Source organism: Papaver somniferum, chromosome 4 (genome assembly GCF_003573695.1).
Source record: "Papaver somniferum cultivar HN1 chromosome 4, ASM357369v1, whole genome shotgun sequence".
In the NCBI taxonomy this organism is placed as follows: domain Eukaryota; kingdom Viridiplantae; phylum Streptophyta; class Magnoliopsida; order Ranunculales; family Papaveraceae; genus Papaver; species Papaver somniferum.
Genome location: NC_039361.1, coordinates 124,616,029 through 124,638,094, shown reverse-complemented (window position 1 = coordinate 124,638,094; position 22,066 = coordinate 124,616,029). Strand labels below are relative to the sequence as shown.

The window sequence follows — 22,066 nt, the reverse complement described above, 5'->3', positions numbered from 1 at the left end:
GAGAACCCTATTGATACCCAATTCTCTTCTCAAACACTAGAATTTGATAATTAGAAGACAACCACTCACTCAAAATGCGTTTTCCTATTTAAAAATTATCTATTGTTTGTACTTAAGAATCAATCATTTATTTTGTTTTTTTCTTGTAGATTTTTTCAATTTTTTTTAAGTTATGTCTTCAAATTTTAAGTTATGTCCAACTTTTAAGGAGAAAACATATAAGATTTGGAGACATATAAAAAAAATTGAAAAACAAAAATTTGATATCATTATTTGTGCTCATTGCGTAGCTAATTTAAAGGGCTTTCCAAATATATAAAATTTACAAAAATCCAACATGTAGTTTAAAAGATATGAGATTTTTAAATATATAAAAAGTGCATTTAATTTTTCCCTATAAACATTCTTTATACCATTTATTTAAAATCTAACAGATGATAAGAAAGAGTAAGTCTAATGATCTAACGGACAATAGCAATGGTTCAGACGGAATTTTATTTGTGAAATCTAACGGTGGAATTTTTAAAGTTTGGAGATCCGATGGTTATATTCACTTAAGTTTTGCAATCCCTTGTTATTATTAAAAGGGTGGAGATGATAAACAAAAACAAATAAAAGCACCCAATAATATATCATGCAGGTTGAACTAATACCTAATCACACGTGGTCCAACTAAAGTTGTGTTGCAAAATTCTGCAATCATAGTCAGTACTCCTTGCTCCACAGCAAACTGGATCTGATTCTCATGATAATTTTTTTTATATGTTATGGACAAAGTTGCCTATTTATTTTGAATCAAAAGAACAACCATAAACGCGTAGATGGTAATATTCTGACCATGATTTAGACATATGATATCATAGACTTTCGTCCGGGAATTTTTAGGTTCCAAAAGCCCTTGTCACATAATCCACTTTTGTAGATAGCCACGAAGCAAATTAAAATTCGCATATGAATTGTGCACACTAAATGGGAAGTAATCATAAGACTTGCCCTTCCAATTTCCTCCATCGCAGCTTGAGCAACATCAGTCTTTTGTTTAAAGAGGTCGACCTAAACTTCTAGCCTTCTCAAGATGAGTACCTTGTATCTAGAATTAGTGCCAAGGCCTATAAATTAGATTCCGAAAAATGTTAGAGATCTCATGAAAAGACTAAAAACACTGCCAGCCGGTAAGATATGTTTCTAAAGGGTGTAAAACGTTTTCGAGTCCTCGAATTCCATAATGATCCAAATTGAAAATTTCAAATTGACAGAGTTAGGTAGAAACTATTACCTGAAATAAAAGAAAGAACTGAAAATTGTCACTACCAAATTCTCATAATCTGTAAGCTTGAGCTGTGATTCAAGAAATTGTCACATAGACTTCAGAAGAAAACTAAAGGATCAATTATAAATTATGCATAGAAGTATTTTTGGCATTAGCTTAACTGTTCCATGTACTCCCTTCGTATGATTTGTACGTTAAACAAACAAACAACTTTTGCTTAACAATTTAATATTATTAAAAACCAAAGGAGTTAAAAAGAATTATAACTCAAAAATAAATAAAAAAGAGAACAAAAAAGAAGTGCCATTAGTATGGAATTTTATCTAACAAAACCTAAAATAGACTTAGATCTGGATTTTCCAGACAGCCAAAAAAAGATGGCTTAATATCAAAAATTCTCTTTTCTCCTCTACTTAGTGTTGCTCCCCTCTTTGTCATTTTGTCACTAGATAAATTCACTTCTCTGTAACTATGAATAAAACTCCAAGAAGACACTTCTGCACAAATCTTTTCCCATCTTGTAGCTGCAAACCAAGGAACTTTCTGGCTTTGGAATGCATTTATAACAGCTTTAGAGTCTGTTCTGAAAACAAGGTCATGAAAACCATGATGTACAACCTGCTCACCTGTTATTAATACTGAAAAAACCTCTGCATAGTAGTTAGTAGATATGCCCAGACCACCTGAAATTGCAATCACAAATTCTCCTGTGTTATTTCTTCCCACTACCCCATAACCAACAGTACCTGGGTTTCCCCTAGAGGCTCCATCACAGCATAGTAATAATTTCCCCTGTTCTAGTAGTTGAAAGAATACTTCTTTTATGATCATACTCTTCACACTCCTTGTCTTCAAACCAAATATCCTGAGAACCTGCAAATCATATTGACTATTCCACATTATTGGATTCAATCTTTGATCACATTTTCCTTTATCAAATATACATTCATTTCTCAGAAACCAGAGCTCATTCATAGTTATAAATGCTGCCAATATCCATAATTCTTTTATAGCAGGACTCTTGTTATTGGAAAATTGGAGGACCTCTTCAAATGATCTTGGATTTATTAAATTGAAGATTCCACCAAGCCAACTCCAAATGATCTTACTTAAATTACAGTACCAAAGGATACGATCTCTTGTTTCCTCCTCCTTCTTACAGAATATGCATCTTGATACCATATTAAATTTTTTCTTTTTCATATTGTCATCAATTGCGCAAACATTTCTAGCTAATTTCCACGCATTACTAGATATACTAAGGTGCACAGATTTATGCCATACCTTCTTAGTCCAATGTAAAGAGGGAATTTTTTGTCTAATGATCTCCACTGAAGATGATACTGTGAAGCTTCTTGTGATAGTACCAGTCCATACTCTCCTGTCTCTTCCACCACTGCTAACTGGTAAATCATTTATGTGGATCATCTCCAGTAGTTCAGTTGGTAAAATCCATTCTCCATCCAAAAGAAAATCTGGTACTTTCATGTCAGAGAATTACATAATATAAGAGTTATCTGGATACACTTCTTGCAGAGCTTTCTCTATCACCCATTTGTCCTTCCAAGCAGAAATGTTTCTTCTATCTCCTACTATTCATCTTGTGTTTTCCTCTACTTCCTCAAGTACCCACTTTATTCCTGGCCATATTGAAGATTTCTTGTAATATGAAGCCATTCACCATTTTTATTTTTAAACTTTGACTGAAAAAAATTGACCAATCATTTGATCCATTTTGAATCCTCTAGAATAGCTTCATTAACAAACCTTTATTTATAATCTCTAATCTTCTCAATCCAAGTCCACCTTCGCTTATTGGTGAGCATTTTTTATTCCATTTCAAAGTAATCATTTTTCTATCTGCAGGGTCACCTGACCATAAAAAATTTATAATTATTCTTTCACATTCACTTATAACCCTCTTTGGCCACTTGTATTCTGACACAAGCATTACTCCCAAATACTTTTGCCAGATATGATGAGATTTGATATTACCTGGCACAAGAATTACTCCCAAATACTTGTCTGGGAAATCAGCTAATACAACATTACATTATTCAGAAATCTGTAATCTTCTATTCTCACTTGTGCCACCAATGAAGCATTTACTTTTCTTCAGATTGACTTATTGGCCAGAAGCATCTTGATATTTTTGGAGCAAGTTCATTAACTTTCTGACATTCCTTTTTTCAGCATTACAAAATAGAAAGACAAGTTGATATTTTTGTGAAGGTTGAACACCACCTCTGTTTACCATTGCTTTCAAACTTCCATCTTGAATCCTTTTGGAAATATTTCTACTAAGAACATCTTAAGTTATGACAAAAAGAAGAGGGGACAGTAGGTCACTCTGTCTTAAAACTCTCCCAACTTGAAAGTACCCTTCAGGACCTCCATTTACTAATACATATATTCTAGCTGATTGTAGTAAGATTTTTAACTAGTGAATCCCTTTATCTGAAAATTCAAATTTGCTCAACACTTGGAACATAAACTTCCAGCTAAGAGAATCATATGCTTGAGTAATGTCAAGCTTTAATCCAAAGTTTCCTCCTCTTCTCTTAACTTCAATCTCATTTATCATTTCAGAAGCTAAAGCTATTTGTTCTTGAATTTTTCTACCCTTTATGAAAGCTCCTTAATGAGGTTATACTAGTTTTTTTATTACTCTTCTCAGCCTTGTTTCCCATATTTTAGTGGAAACTTTAAAACTAAAATTCATAAGACCGGTTGGTCTGAATTGTTTTGCTTTTTTTGCATTGTTCACTTTAGGTAGCAGCTTCAAAAAGTTGGCATTTAATCCAGATGGTATGATTCCTTTATTCCAGCAAAACTGTATTTGCCTTTTTTAACTCAGCACCAATTATCTCCCATGAGAATCTTTTTTTGGGGTAAAACTGATTCTGCTGTTTTTGGTAAATTTGGGTGTGTTGATGAGAAACGAGTTCAAACCCTAAACAAATGTACTGCATAGGAGTATTTTTAGATTCGAGAGATCAATCTGTAAGACTCTGGCCTAAACCAATAAATGATCGTTCCAGACTCAATTCGGTTACAAATTGAAGGAGGGGGGTTCATCTAAGGGAGGAAGCGAAGAAGGTGTTTGAGATCAAAATGTTGAATTATGAAGGCGTGGTTGTTTTATGACTTGTATCATAATGTGGAACTGGCTTGCAGAATGTAAGCTATCAGTTCTTGGTTTTTTCTCGATACTTGTGTTGATAACCCTTTTTTTATTGTCGAAATAGGCTGAAAACCTATTTATACAAGTCATTAGCGAGCGCACCTCGATCCCGTAGAAAGTGGAGGCAGTTAAGTAGTGGAGAAGTGGGGTTGTGTAAAAGGTGGTGACCATCACGTTTCCATTATGTGGGAAGACCGGACAGCCTTACTCGCACTACTCTCTTACTGCTATTAACCGTCCGCCCTTTCCTGACACTTTCTCATATAGGCGTGTTGCATGCCGTACACTGTAAACCGCCAGTACAATACTCTAGTGAGCATCCCCCAGTTTGTGACATGTATGGTGTCTCGAGTATTTTGAAGGAAAACACATACATCAGGCTGCCGAGTGGGTCAAGTCGTATGACTTGCCGCTTAAAGCAGCATATAGTGATTTTAGGTCAAATAATAAGATTGTTCGTAAAATGAATATTTATAAAAAAATTGTTTATAATCCTTGTATATAAAGAATTGCTTTTAAACAAGCAGCTCTAAATAATCGATGTTCACGAAGCATTGTTGTTTTAGAGCTCGTCTAAGTTAGTCGCAGAGCTTAACTTCTTAAAAGGAGCATGACCGAACTTTTTCAGGGAGTTGGTAGGAGTTATGCGCGCATCCCAGAGGTTGGACGGTCAATCCCTATAGGAGAGTGGCGGCCGATAGCCATGCTAACATCCTATCGGTCGGTTTAGGTTAAATCCGGACCGGTTAAATCGGCTAGCCAAGTTGAGTGGCTGAGATGATTTGCGGCAATTGATGGATGCCGTTAAAGTTATATGAGAACGGCGCGACCGGCCATTTTTGGACGATCGTTCGGGATCACATGGGCAAGCCGTGGCTTGGCCGATCTCATGGAAGAGGGGTGGTCGGTGATCACGATGTTACCCTGTTGGCCATCTAGAATCATATCTAAACCATCTGACTAGGCTAGCGAAGTTGGACGGATGAGATGATTTGCGGAAGTTGTTCATTGTCGTTGATTGAATTTTAAGGTTTAAAGTCGTGTGGCCAACCTAAATTTGGCCAAATGATTTGGGGTGTTTGCCGCTTATTTGGACAAGTCGATTGAGTACACATAAAGACGGGTTGCCGGAGAGAATGCCAGCACCTCATTGGCCACCTGAAATTAGATCTAGGCCGTCCGACTATGCTGGCAAAGATGGAGGCGAGTCGCCAGTGATCATTGATGCGCTCCTGGATTGCTATGTGTAGTTTTACCGACCAGGGATGGAGGCGAGTCGCCGATGATCATAACTATACCTCTTTGATCGTTTGAAAGAAGATCTAAACCGTCCAACTAGGCCGGCTAAGTTGGGTGGATGCGATGGTTTTGAGACCGTAATGGTCGGTCTTAGCTCGTTGAGCTTTTCTTTTGCAGCGCAACCAGCCTAGTTCACGCCAATGATCAAGGACGTTGCTGGTCTCCCAAGAGAATTCTGATTGGCTGGGATGATGGTGGGTCCGCCTATGTACACCATGGAGTTTTCCTAGTTCCGCTAGGAAGAGGCTAAGCTTGTTGAATTGGCCAGTCGAATCATGTGGCCGTGATTGTTTTAAGACTGACATGGACAGTCTTGGCTTTTTTTTCTTAAGGAATTAAGCGCGTCGACGCACTTTTAACAGCGTGTTGATACAAAATCTCTTTATCATAGAGTCGTGTAACCTGTGTGTTCCTGAGTATCTTCACGCAGATCTCAATACTGACACTTCAGGAGATTCATGCTACTCCGCTGCAAGTGAACATTAATCGTCATGTCATGCCAATATTGAGAATTCCGCTGGGGAACATAGCATAGGAAAATACTCAGTGATCCATACATTAGTGAATAATGCTAGCAAGAGAATAAAATTTACACAATATTTGGGGTTATTGCTATACACGCCATCTGGGTAAATTTTATATATAAATTGAATTGCTCAATGCATATGTAAGTAAGGAGGCCTGGGCACTCATTACTTTTAAATGGTTTCTGTTCTTTTGCAGGACGACAGCGCATTAAATACAGGGTTTCAAAATTTTGACCCTGAACTGAAAACCACCATCAACATTAAGTCTTATGCTTAGTACGTAACAATGATATTGTTGCGGGGTAAGCAATAGATGGTGACAGACAAAGAATGAAATCAACATGGTCAAGGAGATGGAAGTTACCGGGAGAGGCTCAATTGCTCCTCGAGCATGAGACCGTGCAGCTAGTGGGCTTGATGTTATTGCGCCGCCAGTTTGTCGTGCATTGGTTCTGCGGGCCCGGCCGTCCGTGCGTGAATCCAAGAGGGATTCCTCTCCTCGTTCGAACTTCAAAACCTTATATATAAAAGGGTGTTAACTCCCATTATTTTAATTATGTGATCACTTCGGTTTCCATCAGTAGGTGTTCCATCAGTAGGTGTTCCATCGTTGTCACCGCCAACAGCTCTAACGCAGGCCGTCTGTCATTAGCAGCAAGGTAGATATCTTCGCTCCCTTCTTTTCTTCTTTTTTTTTGTATGCATGTGTTGCTTCCATAGTTTTGAAACCCTATTCAATCCTGAATGAATCTTCTTTTGTTGGTATATGGTAGTGAGGATAGCATCATTAGAGGTGATCAATCGACAACAAGATTGTAGTGAGGCTAGCAGGGGGATTAGAGGTAAGTAGTGCTGCTGCTCTCTTTTTTTTTTTTTTGAAAACCTAGTTTTAGGTTTTGACCGCGGGTGTAATACCCGCGGATTTTTTTTTTAATTGTTCGAGCAGGTGAAGACCCTATTCGAGCCGGTTGTGGGCGTATGTCCCGCATCCAACAAATTTTTTTTGCGTGAATGTGTCCCCATTCATCATTCCTGCTAGTTTGTGATCCACATATTTCTTCATCCATGAGCTTCGACCATTAGTGATTTCGTCGAATTTTGACAAGCAGTTGTGTGCATGATTCATTCCTTTTAGTATGAAGTAGTCACTCTTTTCCATTTTGCTTCATTGTAGTTATTTGAAAGTGAAAGTAAGGAATTCTCGTTAAGATGTCACCTGGAAATATTTCTGCCGCTAAGCTGCGAAGCGCTAACAATTCCAAAGATATGCCAAACATAGATGACGAGCTCTTTGTCGTGCCTTATTCGAACGTTAGAACTCATCCCGATCATAATATAACCCTCCTTACGGGTTTAGAGAATGAAGAGGTCGCTCCATCAGTTTCTCCAGTGTGTGTGATGAGGTTCTGTCTCCAAATGAAATAGTGTCCAGCTTCTCCTATTGATTTCAATATTTTCCATAATCCGCTACACTCTTATGAAGGATGGATGAGGCATATGTTGGGCAATGAGCGCATCAAAAATAACCTGACCAAAGCGCAAGTTGTTGAAGTCAAGGCGTCTACAACACTTCGCATTAGGAAAGATGTTGTGGGTTTGATCACTTTCATTTCTCGATGGTGTCCCTCCACACACACGGCCATATGTAGATGGGGAGAAATGACTATCTCCTTAGAAAGCGTATCCGTTTTGCCGAGTCTTCCAGTTGCAGGGAATCTTGATTTCAAGTTGTCCGATGAAGAAGAAGTAATGTTTGCCACTCTAGTTGAGAAATCAGAAGGAAAATGATGAAAAATGTTTCTATACTTGGTGGGTATCTGAACGGTTTCCTATGAAACCGAAAGTGGGCCAAGTGTTGGATGATGTACTCAATGTTGCTGCGTGTTTATCCTTGTGGTTGTCTAGAGATGTTTTTGATGATGGCTCTGGTAAGAACACCATAAGAAGGAAGCTCGTTATGTTTTCTATTAAATTAGCGCAAGGCGTAGTCCTCCCCCTAGGTAGTTTGTTCCTTCAGTCTTTGTACTCTCATCTGGATTCCCTGGAAGCGGACATGTATGTTTCCAACGGATATATGAAGGTGTAGTCGCATGTTCACATTGCTTTTCTCCAAGCATGCTTATGGGAGCACTTCAAAGGTTATGCTCCTAATCCTGCAACTTCGTTCTCCAGTATATATGGGGGTTCCAGAATACTCCGTTGGCAGAAGAGGCGTCCAAAGCCTGGGTTGAAGCTTATTGATTTTTTCGACAGCGTGCATGCCTTAGGTTTTTGCCCGTGGGCACTGATAGACGCATTTATATGTCTATTTTGATCTCAATTTCCTATATTTTTAGTACCCATTTTTGTACTTATTTTGGTATTTTATGTTTTTATAGGTGTTTTTGGAGAAATAAGCTTTTGCGGCGAAATTAGCTCGAAAAGTGATGTTTGCACCCTCTAGAGGAATTACTAAAGGCACCCCAGAAAAGTGATACAGGCACCCCAGGAGTTTTCACTATTTATAACCCAAAAATTGAACTTTGTACCCCCACGAATTGCTATTTGCACACCATGAATCGCTAAATGTACCCCAAATTCCTAAAGGGACACCGGTTCTGGATAAGGGGGAGGTCATCTTCTCCAATTTGAAATTCAATTCTGGCGGGAAAATGGGTTTGAAGAACCATAATTAGGGTTCGAGAATTGGAGGTGTTTATGTGAGATTAAATCGCTGAAACATTTTGGGTTCTCTCTACTAAGCTAAACAGGGCTGGTAAGGTTGTTGGTTTCGATTAGAATTGGCTGTAATCATGGATTTGGAGAAATTATCATTCTCGAGTTTATTGTTCTCTGGGAATATATGTTTGGACCTGTGAAGAGTTTTGGTGAGATTCAATCGATGGATTTGAGTGGGCTTGACCTGTTAAGTCCAAACAGGGACGCTAAGGTGGTTTGATTCGTTCAACAAGGGCTGAATCATCTGATGAACCAAAACAGAGAGTATAGTTTTCACGGGTTTGCTTCTTTCTTTCCCGAGCATTGTTGAGATTGAAACGAGTTATGGAGTAGATTTCGTGTGTTGGAAACATGTGTAGAGCGTGAAGGAGATAGAAAAGGAGAGTTTACACCTGTTGGAAACGTGAAGAAGTTAAAATAGGAAATTATTCCAGTTAGAACAGGTTTTTGATTGAATATCTTCCACAGATAACTCGTGGAGATTGATTTCTTATTTATACTTGAAGCTGTTACAAATATAAGATATTCAAAGACGATAAAGTAGCTAACTAAATAGAACGAGTTACACGCCTTCAAACTGTCATGTTAGCTAGTCTTGTGGAAGACTGACTTGGATTCCTAGTCTCGTGGATCACTTGCAACTTTATGCTTAACACCTCTCCTCAAGTTGTACGTGAGCTGACGAATGTGCAACTTGGATTGTAGAAGATAAAACCGTGGTGCAGATAGCCCCTTGGTAAATATATCGTCCAACTGATCCTTTGAGCTTATGAATCGAACTTGCAGCTGCTTTCTTGTGACTCTCTCACACACAAAATGGTAATCGATTTCTATATGTTTGGTTCGAGTGTCGAAAACAGGATTAGCCGTAAGGTATGTTGCCTTTAGATTGTCACATCATAGCATGGGAGTTGATATGTTGATGCCGAGTTCCTGAAGCAAGGACTGAGTCCAGATAATCTCAGATGTTGCAATAGCCACACCACGATACTCAGCCTCCATACTCGACTTAGAGACTGTCTTCTTCTTCCTAGCACTCCATGAAATCAGATTTCTACCAAAATAAATACAATAGCCACTCGTCGAACGACGATCATCCAGACTGCCGGCCCAGTCAGCATCAGAATACGCATGGAATGAGAAATCACGAGAGGTACCGAGATGAAGACCATAGTCCACTGTTGTTTTTAGATACCTGATTATCCTTTTGACAAGTTCCCAAGGTTCAATAAAAGGGTCATGCATATACTGGCATACCTTGTTGACAGCAATGGAGATATCAGGTCTAGTGAGATGTAAGTATTGTAGTGCACCTACTACACTTCAATATAGTGAAGGATCCTTGAATCTCTCAGTACCACCTTTTTGAATTTTCTCATTCGCTGCTAGAGGAGTAGACACAGGTTTGACACCATCCATTTTAGTACGTTTCAAAAGATCAGTTACATACTTTCGCTGAGTGAGAACAAGTCCATCTTCACGCCTGATGACCTCAACACGCAAGAAGAATGATAAATCTCCCATATCTTTCAGTGCAAACTCTGAACCAAGAGAGTCTATCAGCTGTTGAATCCTTGCAGCATTAGAACCCGTGACAATTATGTCATCTACATATATGAGGACATACGTGATAGAGTCTTAAGTTTTTAGGATAAACAATGAGCTATCAGATATAGAACCTGTGAAACCAAGCTTAACCAGATAATTGCTTAACCTCGAAAACCAAGCACGACGAACCTGTTTGAGTCCATACAACGATTTATGCAGCTTACAGACATGATTTGGATAGTTAGGATCAACATACCCAGCAGGCTGCTTCATGTATACCTCCTCCTCCAAGTTTCCATGCAAGAATGCATTTTCAACGTCGAATTGGTTAAATGACAAATTGTTCATGACAACAATAGATAATACAAGACGAATAGTACACGGTTTTATCACAGGGCTGAATGTCTCACCATAATCAACTCCTTCCTGCTGATTGAACCCTTTGGCAACCAAATGTGCTTTGTGTTGATTTATGCTGCCATCTGGATTTTGTTTGACACGAAAGACCCATTTTGATCCTACGACATCCATTCCTTCCTCATAAGGTACCAATGAGTATGTACCATTTCGAATTAGTGCATTAATTTGAGCATCCATAGCTTTTCTCCATTTGGGATTTTTGCAGGCCATAGAATAGCAGGTCGGTTCCATGAAGTCTTCCTCCAAAAGTGGATGCTTTGTGGCAGTTAAACACAACTTCTGTATGGGTTTTGTAACGCCAGATTTTGCACGAGTTCTCATAGGATGGATCACAGCTGCTGGTTGAATTGGTTGCTCAGTAGAAAGACCTGTTGATGTTGTTGTAGTGTTAGACGATACAGAAGCAATTGCGGAATCAGGTTCTGTTGCATCCAGCATTGGTGCAGGAGAGGCACTGAGATCTGGATAATCTGGAGCATATGATACAGCCGGTTATGGTACATTATGTCTTTGAGCTAATCGAGCAGCTTCCTGATGTACTTGTGAGTTACACTGTATAAAAGGAGGTGAAAGTAAAACACTTGTACTTGATGGTACATTAGCTGAACAAGACAATGGAGCATGTTGCTGCCGAGAAGATTGAAATGGGAATGACTGATCTTCAAACCGAACATGGCGCGATATATATATCATGTTGTTTTCTTGGTGCAAACACATATAACCCTTGTGTGCACTATTGTATCCTATGAAGACACAGGGTGGAGATCTATGTTCAAGTTTATTTTCATTATACAGTCTAAGGCAGGGATAAGCTAGACATCCAAAAACTCGTAAGAAGGAGTAATCTGGAGATTTCTGAAAAAGAAATACTAATGGAGTTTTTGATTCTGTGTTGGATTTTGGAAGCCTGATGATCAAATAACAGGATGTTGTAAAGGCATCAGCCCAAAAGGAGCGTGACATGTTAGCATGAAATAAAAGAGCTAAACCAGACTCGGTTACATGACGAATTCTACGTTCTTCCAGGCCATTTTGAGGTGATGTGTGTGGACACGAGAATCTATGTAATATACCTATTTCATTGAGACAGGATGTGAACTTCTTAAACTCTAAGGAATTATCTGAATGAAATAGTTTGATTTTATGATCTGTTAGATTCTCAACCTGTTTGTGAAATATAAACGAAAGTTTTTAGAGCATCTGACCTTTGCACAAGAGGAAATACCCAAGTATAATGCGAAAAGACATCCATTATCAAAAGGTAATATTAAAAACTAGATCTTGACAAATGTGGTGAGACCCAAATATCAGAAACAACCAAGCTCAAAGGCTTGTCATAAACAATAGTACTAAGAAGAATAAGAACTTTTTGCTCTTACTGATGTGGAAAGAGTGACAATAATCAAAGTCTTTATTTGCAACAGGAAGGGAAAATTGACAACAGAATCTAGAGACTGTTCGCAACATGGGATGACCTGATCGTTGGTGCCACAGTGGTAAACTAAAATCAACATGTGCCTGTAGCTTTATTGGATGATCTAGCACATTAACTCCATCAAAGACGTACAGTCCTTTCAAGTTCTCTCAGCAGTGGCAGCCCCGTGTGCTTGTGCTTCACACCAAAAAAGGATGTGTGAAATTCAAAGAAAACTGCATTGTCTTTACAGAATTGAGACACTGACAGCAAATTACATTTGATCTCAGGTACATGATAAACATTATTCAAGCAAAAATATCTGGAATTTTTTATAAAAGAACTATTACCAAAAGAGAAATATTCAAGGCATTACCATTACCCACTTGCACTTGTTCAGTGCCATCATACTCATGAGGAATAGTTAAATTTCTCATGTCTGCTGTCAGATGATGTGTAGCTCCTGTGTCTGTAACCCATTGGGTGTCTTGGTGTCCTCCTGGTAGAGCTATGTAAGCAGCTAGTTGGCGGTGCTGATTGGTATTAGGTTTCTCATAACGAAACCAACATCTATCTGCAAGATGATTTCTCTTCTTGCAAATCTGGCACTTTGGTCCTGTGCTGCTATCATTCTATGGTTGTTGCTGGTTATTGCGTTGGTAAGAATTATTGTTGTTATTTCTCCTGAAATACTGATTTGTGTTTTGCTGATACTGAGAACCTTGACCATTATATCTCCTTTGGTCCTGCCTATTACCAGATGTTGATGTGGTAGACATAGCCACATTGGCTAACGGTGGCTGAAACAAGGCTAGTTGTTGCTCTAGCCTCATATCAAAGGTTAAAAGATGAGAGTAAAAGGTATGAATGTCCATACCCTCGACTGTAGTGAATGCAGTTACAATCAGATCATAGCTTTGATTTAAGTCATTGCATATGGCCTGCTTCTTTTCATCAGCTGATATTGTGTATCCGGATTCTGCTAATTGAGCAAACAAAGCTTTAGCATCAGTCAAATAAGATTTCAGGGTCTTATTACCTTTGGTTAGGCTGTGAAGCTGCTTCTTTAGGTTCATCTGATGAACAAAGGTTTTGGGTGCATACTCCGACTCCAATTTATCCCAGATTTATTTAGTTATGTCAAGCCTTGCTATCGTGCTCAAGACTTCAGGTGTTAAGTTTGAATTCAACCATCCAAATATCAGTGAATCCTGAGATTCATACGCAGTAAAAGCTGGATTTATTTCTTCACATATGGAAGTGTTCTTGCTGGTTTTTATTTTGATCCATCTATGAAACCTGTGAGATCATAATCTTTAAGGATAGGTTTAAACTGAGCCTTCTAGAGCAAATGGTTTTTCTCTGTATGCTTCAAGGTTACCAGATGGTGAATTTTTACTTGGCGTAGGGTGTTTGTAGTATCTTCCATTTTTGATGGATCAGATTTGTTTTGTGTTTTGTGTTTTTTTTTTTTGATTTGCGGAAGGTGACTTGGATCAAAAGCTGATACCAAGTTAGAACAGGTTTTTGATTGAATATTTTCCACAGAGAAATCGTGGAGATTGATTTCTTACTTATACTTGAAGCTGTTACAAAGATAAGATATTCAAAGACGATAAAGTATCTAACTAAATAGAACGAGTGACACGCCTTCAAACTGTCCTGTTAGCTAGTCTTGTGGAGGACTAACTTGGATTCCTAGTCTCGTGGATCACTTGCAACTGTATGCTTAACAATTCCCGTGAAGTGCAGAGAAGATAAAGATAACATAATACGCAGTTATTACAGAGATTCGAGGGCACTGTCACATATAAATAGGTTTCTTTGGGGTCAGAGAAGGGGCGGAGAGTTTGGGGGTCGAGTTTTGAATGATGTGATAGACGCATTTATGTGTCTATTTTGATCTCAATTATGTGTATTGTTAGTGCTCGCTTTTATACTTATTTGATTATTTTATGTTTTTGTAGGTGTTTTTGGAGAAATAAGCTTTTGCGCGAAAATTGGCTCAAAAAGTGGTATTTGCGCTCGTGGGAGGAAATCACTAAAGACACCCCTTATTTGGATAAGGGGCACCCAATTACTAAGGGGTACATACTTGTTATTTACACCCAGGACACCCCAAGTGCTATTCACACCCAAGCAGGAGGATAAGGGGCATCTTCTTCCCAAATTCAAATCCCAGGTTTTGGCGGGAAACTGTTGCAAGTGAAGAACAGATTTGGGTTTAGATTTTGGACGTGATTTTAAGAGATTCAATCACTAAACTCGATTGGGTTGGACCTGTTTATCTTAAACAGGGATGGTATGATTGCTTGGATCGATCAGAATGGGCTGGATTATTGATGTGAAGCGAAACAGAGGTGGAGGATATTGCGTAACTCTCTGTTGGGATTTTCAATCGAGTTTATTGGATATTTTCATAGGAAAGGCATGGATTGGGCATGTGATGATTGTACGGGATAGGTATGTGATCCAGAATCGAACAAAAAAAAGTTTCTAAGTTTTTCTCGTTAAACAGGGAAGCTATATTATTTCAGTGATTTCTCTGTATCTGTATTGGGAAGTTACGTGAAGGAATGGGAGAAGATATTCGTCTAATATTAGAGTATATCGAGTTTGGAAGGTTTGAGGAATCAGCAAGCGCGTAAAGAAATAAAAGAGGGAAGAAATCCCGTAGCTTGTTTTTTTTAGACGAAAGAGAAAAAATATTCCAAAGATTGACTCGAGGTTTTAAGGGTCCTGTGGTGTATAAAAGAGATTTGGTGAGTTTCATAAAAAAGAATCGAGTAGTTAGGGGTCGATAGAATCGGAGCAGAGAAGCGTAGGTGAAGTTGCAGGAATATTCACCTGCTGCTGGTGAAGAAGAGAAGCTGAAGAACATTGGACAAAGGAGGAAAGTCGCAGAGGCAGTCTTATTCATACAACACAACATAAGTATCGTTGTTCAACAGATCTCATATATCACAAGCTTGTCATCTTTTCTCTGTAACAGTTCAAAACCATTGTAACAGTCTGTTTGTAACGCCTTTCTAGCGTTGCAAACTGTCTGCTTTATTAGTTTTCTCTTGTTTTTCACACTTTTGAGATATAAACACCTATTTTGAGAACGTGAATAATATGAGGAGATAAACTCCAACACCGGGATGACGGAGGAAGCCATGTTTCACAATTGCTTGGTAACTATAATGATTCTTCATGACTTTTTGCATTGATTTACTTGTTTTATGATTTGTCTTAATTAGTTGTGAAGTCGTATGATGATGTATGTTTGGTCTAAGTGCTTTTGATGCATCATGCTAGTGATTTACAGTTAATCTTTTTAAAATCTACCCTGGCAAAGAATTAGATCAAATAAACTAGAGCTATAATTGTCTAAGAATTGATTGTTGAACCACATGATATGAGGTTTGGTGGAATCCTGAGTCTCAGTAATCTCTCGACATTGTGACAAACCTTGTGTATATATTTTCTATATTTTTATTGTTTTCTATTTTTAAATTTGAAATCAGTCTCAACAAGTCCGAAAAACGAACCACTTTTACCACTATCTACAAAACACATCATGATGCAGAAAAGAAATAAGAGCACGCAGAAAAGGTTTCTGCTGTTGCAGGGACTCAAGAACACGAAGAACATAAGCCTGCAGAAGATAGTCGCTAAATATGCTGCAAAAAAGAACTATCGTTCTTGCTACAGTAGAATCTCATTGTAACAGTTCCTCTGCAACACTTATACGAGTTACAGTTTACTGTTTTTAGTCTTCTTCTCTATTTTCACCTCTTGTAAGCACTTTTGAGCAATGAAAAATTCTTTTGAGCGTGTGAAAATATGAGGAGCTAAACCCCATCACTGGGATGACGGAGGAAGCAATTCTTAACACTATGGTAATTTTATTAATTTCTTTTTATAACTTTTGCATTAATATAATTTGAATTATGATTTTAAATTAATTAGTTATGATTTAGTTTGATGGGTTATGCTTAGCTTAGGTGTTTTGATAACTCATGCTTACCATTTACAATTAATATTTTATAAAATCTACCTTGGCAAAGATTAAGAGTCAATAATTGTTGTTTTTGGAGCCATAATTGTTTAAGAATTAATATTGAACCATAGAATAAGATTTTGGTGAAATCCTGATTCCTAGTAATCTCTCTATATTTTCATCATCCTTTATTTTATTTGCCAAATTAATTTTACAATTTAAGTCTGAAATCAACTTCCCAAGTCAGAGATTCGAACCTTCTATTTACCACTGTAAAAAACTACATCAGTTTTTGGCGTCGCCGACGCCGACTTGCCTTTAGATTAGGTTTTAGATTTTTATTATTTTTAGTTTAGTTTTGTTTAGTTTTATTTTATATTATTTTTATTTTCTTTGATTTTACGTGGGTATTCTTCTTGTTTTTATTGTGCAGGATATTTTTTGTGGATTTGCCTACCAAAAAGGTAAGTAGCATACTCAAGATTTTATTTTTGTAAATAAGTTAGTTTTTTTTGTTAGATTTTTATTTGTACATAATTATTTTATTTATTTAATTGTAAATATTTTTGTTATTTTATTAAAAAAAAATACATGTGCACACACCAATTGCATTTTCGTCTGGCACCGATTTTAGGAAACCACGTGGTTTAGTACGGTGAACCCTTTGGGGTTATCATCTGAAAAACCACAAACTTTAGCCTCGTACCATTGACCAGTCTCTGACTGTTGGTATATATTGCTAAAGGTAACCCAAGCTTACCTAAATTAGTGAACCCCAGCATTTGCATGTGCACAATTTTTTGGTTACCACTAGCGGTTTTACTTGTGTATGCGCCGTTGGAAACGGGTAGGAGATAGACTTGAGGATAACGATCTTTTTGAGTCCAACTCATTACACAGATTTAGGTGGTACTTTTATTTTTTCCTATATGGTTAATGAAAATGATAATGGGTTCCCGGTAAACACCCTTAGGGATCGTTTGAAACCATCTAGGTAGTGCGTTACCCAGGTGTAGTTATACCAGCTTCTACGGTCCAATTTGATATTAGACCTGAGACCATTGGCATGCTTCGTACTTTTAGGGGGTCGGAGAATGAAAACCTGTATACCCACATAAGAGACTTCGAAATGATTTGCGACACAATGAACTATCCGATTATCTCCAAAGATGTGCTTAGGTTACGTTTGTTTCACTTCTCTCTCGATGAGAAAGCCAAAGAGTGGGATCATTCTATCCCTTCTAAAAAAATTACCACCTGGGATGGTCTTGTAGAGGTATTTGTTAAGAAATTATACCCACACCATAAGACTGCTGCTATTCGTCAGTCTATCCAAACCTTTAAGCAGAAATTAGGTGAAAAACTTCATGATTATGTAGAAAGGTTTAGTGAATTGTTATACCCGTGTCCACATCACGGCTTTGAAAAAGCCCACTTGGCCCAAATTTTATATGAGGGCCTTGATAGTGAAACCCGTATGCATGTAGAAACAATTGGTGGTGGAGAATTTACCCATCAAGATCCAGATGAATGTTTTGACGAGTTCATCGAGTTAGATGAGAAAACTAAGCAATGGGATTCAATGAGAGAACCAGAAATACCCAGAAATCATATCCATAGGGTCGATAGAATTCATTATGGGTCTGATATTCTTAGGCGTCTAGAGGCCTTAGAAATGAATCAAAGGTCACATCATGCTAGATACGAAGAGCAATCCCATACTCTTTATAACAAATCTAGGTTTGAAAACCGTCAGAGATTTGATCCATATTCAGATACCTATAACCCTGGTTGGAGGAACCACCCTAATTTTTCTTGGTCTAAGGTCCATAGTCAAGGTCAGCCTAGTAATTCTCAGACTCTCTCGGGTTTTGGATATACTAAGAACCATTTAGGGACAGATCATTATCAGAACCTGTCGGATAAAAAAATCATGAGCTTATAAGAGTCTCTCACCATCTTATCTCATAACAGTGCAGAGTTTAAGCAAACGGTTGAGAAAGGTTTACTGGAAAACTCTCATGCTATTTCAGAGCTAAAAAATCAGGTTAGTATAATTGTAGAGTTTTTGAGCGAAAGAGAAAATGGAAAGTCCCCCAATCAACCACTACCCAATCTCAGATGAATTCATGAACTATCCTCTAGAGAGAAAGAGATCGATCATGTGAACTCTATAACAACCCTTAGAAGTGGTAAAACGGTGGACAATAAGGTAGTCATGCCTGATAATGGACATAGTGTAGTTCGACCCTCTACTTCCGAAGAAGATCCCATAGCTGAAGAGACTGATAAAGTCTCTAAAGAGTCCAATGCGCTTGATGCGTGTCGTAAGTGCAACAAATTAATTAAGATATTTCCCACTAATTAACTGGTAATATAGCGGTAGTAAGGATCATTCCCACAGAGAGCTGTATAATTGATAGGTTATTTGATCAGTAAAATAAAGTAAATAACAAATGGGGGATTGGTTTTAAGATAAATAAAAAGATAATAAGAAAAAAAAGATGATTAAGGAATCATTTGCCGCCACTGAACATAGAATACTCCTTTATTCCTAGTTAATTTTCTATTATCACCAACCGTAGAATAGCAATAAGCTCTGCTATCCCCGGAATTCCTGTTGTCACTGGATACGGAAGCGCTCGACTACCAGATTCTATCCATCTGAGCCACCATGAATAAGCTCTCAAGGTGTAACCCATCGAATACATTACGTTTTTTGAATTAGGTTGATCCTAGCATCAGACGCATAAGCTCGGTCTGCTTACTAGTGTCATCTCTATACACAATTGCTTAACAGAATCCCTCTGTCAGCTTTTCCGATGTACTACTTGTGTACACTAGTGGAAAACAGAAGTTCCGCGACCGTCAGGACAAGTCATATATACGTGTTATACGACTACTTTCAACCGTCTCTGTTGAGGTCTCTGATAAAGCGTCGCTGTTTCGTACGACCCTAAGCCGTGGGTCTCAAAATAATGACGTATCTTAGGGGTAACGAGCTACAGACCCTTAACCGTGGGTCTCAGATTTAAATTATAATATAAAAAAAAATATAGATTCAGATTTGCTGAAATGCCTGAATGGCTAAATCTGAAACAATCTGACTGCATCAAAGTCAAGTCAAGTCAAATTGAACTCAAGTCAAAGTCAAGTCAAGTCAAATCAAATGGAAGTCAAAGTCAAGTCAAAAGGAACTCAAAGTCAAGTCAAATGAAACCCAAACTGAAATTCAAATTTAAACTCAAACTTGAGAATTCCACATTCATTCATTTTATCCATTGGGTTTAAAATTACACAAAAAAGATGAAATTTTGGTTCAAGACAATACATGTCCAAACTAGCTAGCTAGTAAGTTCTAACAAAAAGATGCTAATAGACAATAAGCTAAAAAAACATGTTAATCAACAAAACGATTAGCTCCTCCGATGAAGATGAACTTAGCCAATACTTCATAAATGATATCAAGTAGAGCGTCCATGTGTTGTGTCCCTGGTTCACATACGACAAAGAACGTCGTTCCAGCAATGCAAATCAACAACAACACAATGACTTCGTTCAGTTCATAATACACGGTAGAACAAAATAAGTTACTAGAGTATACTTCATATTCTTTCTTTTAGTGTTGGAAGCACGTGTGAGATAATTTGAGAAATTAAACCGAGATCTGGTTCATGTAAACAGCAGTTGGCTCATCAGTAGCAGGTATACAATCATGCAACAAGAGTGAAAACATAAATGAGGAAAGCAGGGAATTCAGGAAAAGTAAAGGACTATAAGGGAATTACTTTTGTGGAATGCTTTTGGTATGCAAATACTAATATCACATGAGAATAATATTCAAGCTCGTATCAATATGCAACATGTTATATATATATATAGTGGAATATAAAAGGTGCAGAATATAACCCAAGATTCGGCATGCTATTCACTATAATACAAGTACTAGTAAGTTGCAGGTTTATTCAAAGATGTGCTACAAGTCCTTATAAATTCAAAATTTCTAAAAACAAGGGCAAACCAGCAAAATGATAAACTTCCCGATGATGAACTAAGCCCAACAATTCATATATTTGGTGCACCTGCAGCAAACAAAACAAAAAGGGATTCAGTTGACACTTCAGTTGAAAAGGTACACAGAAAGGGATTTAAATCAATATTCTATGACGCATAATGGAAGGGTCGAAAGACTACAAGTCCAACATGGAACAACAAGCACCAAAGATCAAAGTCTATAAAAATACCCCACGTACAGTTCAACAGTATTTTCCAGGAAATCTGCACAACTTGTCATTGATAACTCGCGTACCACAGGGATAAAAGATCATTAATTGGAGTCTCCTCTAACCAAACCACCAACTGTAGTTCTCTAGACATAATGCACTACCTGAGGAGAAATATTCATAATCTCATATTCTTTCTTAATCATTCCTAATAGATCCATCACTGCTAAACATAGACCACGCCAAAATTAGGTTTCAAAAATCACACCATTTATTAACCCATAATAAGAAAGTGTATCATACTATGTATATAAGCATTTCTTTCACAGAATATTAGTAAGATACAATCCAAAGGGATCTGTCAGATAAACCTATTAAGCTAAGACATAACTCGAGATCTCAGAATGATAACTACGTTGCCGATTACAAAGCAAATAAGCTAGCCTACGTTTCCAAACCATTCAAGTTAGTTTTCAAACAGGGAACCAAGACTCCAAGTTAATAATTATAAATATATAAAAGAAAGCAATAGACAACAGCTACTTTTTTTCCAGGCTTTATATCAAGCACGGGTGACAATATTTGGTTCTTAAGAAGATGAGCTTACACAATTCAAGTTATAAATTTCGCAGAAGCACCTTCCTCAGATTGTGCTTTCTGAAACCAAAAACATGATTGAATAGTTATGATATGACATGAAGCACATAAGTAGTACAACAACTACATAAGTATAATGAGTAAAGCAATTAATACGCAAACATTTGACATGAACAAAATAGCTTTTACATGAATTGAATTGCTTTCTAATACACGTGACTTCATTCCATATTCTGCAAGGCAAAAACATTACATGAACTCAACAATTTTGCTTTTTAAGGAGTTCGTGATCTACTACATAACTTCTGTAATGTAGTAAATTAGAAAAGCCTTACTGGACGTCATGCCATGAGCAGAATTTGCTAGACCATGTAGTAATTACAAGGCAAAAACATTACATGAACTCAACAATTTTTCTTTTTAAGGAGTTCATGATCTACTACATAACTTTTGTAATGTAGTAAATTAGAAAAGCCTTACTGAATGTCATGCCATGATCTGAATTTGCTAGACCATGTAGTAAATTAGCAGCACAGTGAACACATTAGTTGATGAAGGAAATATACCTGATTTCAGATCCTTTAGGCTCACGAATCCTGACCTGAAAGATGAACAATGGCATTTTAAAAGTTAAATAACCCATACAAACAGAACGTTAATAAAAAAACACCTGTTCAAAAACCTACGTTACCCCCGTTAAGGATTTTCACTTTTGCCAAATGTACGTGCAATCAACATAAATATAGGAATACCACCTTTGCCTGTATCTGTGACTGAATTCTCTGAAACCCTGATGTCCTTCACATAAAAAATCACAAGGCATCAATGTAGAAATAGAGAAAAGCATTCAAGCAGCATATGTTATGTAAAAAATTATGTGT

The 22,066-nt window shown here is 37.5% G+C and overlaps 1 protein-coding gene and 1 long non-coding RNA gene across 2 annotated transcripts; both read right to left on the bottom strand.

Annotated features, from left to right (window-relative positions):
* Window positions 1-1,603: 1,603 nt before the first annotated feature.
* LOC113273089 lies at window positions 1,604-2,758 on the bottom strand. The gene has a single exon (XM_026522858.1). It carries the CDS (start codon window positions 2,756-2,758, stop codon window positions 1,604-1,606), a length of 1,155 nt encoding a protein of 384 aa, XP_026378643.1.
* Window positions 2,759-20,378: 17,620 nt separating this feature from the next.
* Window positions 20,379-21,814, bottom strand: LOC113274468. Its single transcript, XR_003323028.1, has 3 exons — window positions 21,752-21,814; window positions 21,196-21,245; window positions 20,379-20,447 (listed from the first exon to the last, which is right to left on the bottom strand). It is a non-coding gene; the product is annotated as an uncharacterized LOC113274468 (long non-coding RNA).
* Between the last annotated feature and the right edge of the window lie 252 nt (window positions 21,815-22,066).

What these genes read in the sequence shown, in the direction of transcription:
- LOC113273089 (XM_026522858.1), bottom strand. Translation starts at nt 2,758, where the DNA reads ATGAAAGTACCAGATTTTCTTTTGGATGGAGAATGGATTTTACCAACT.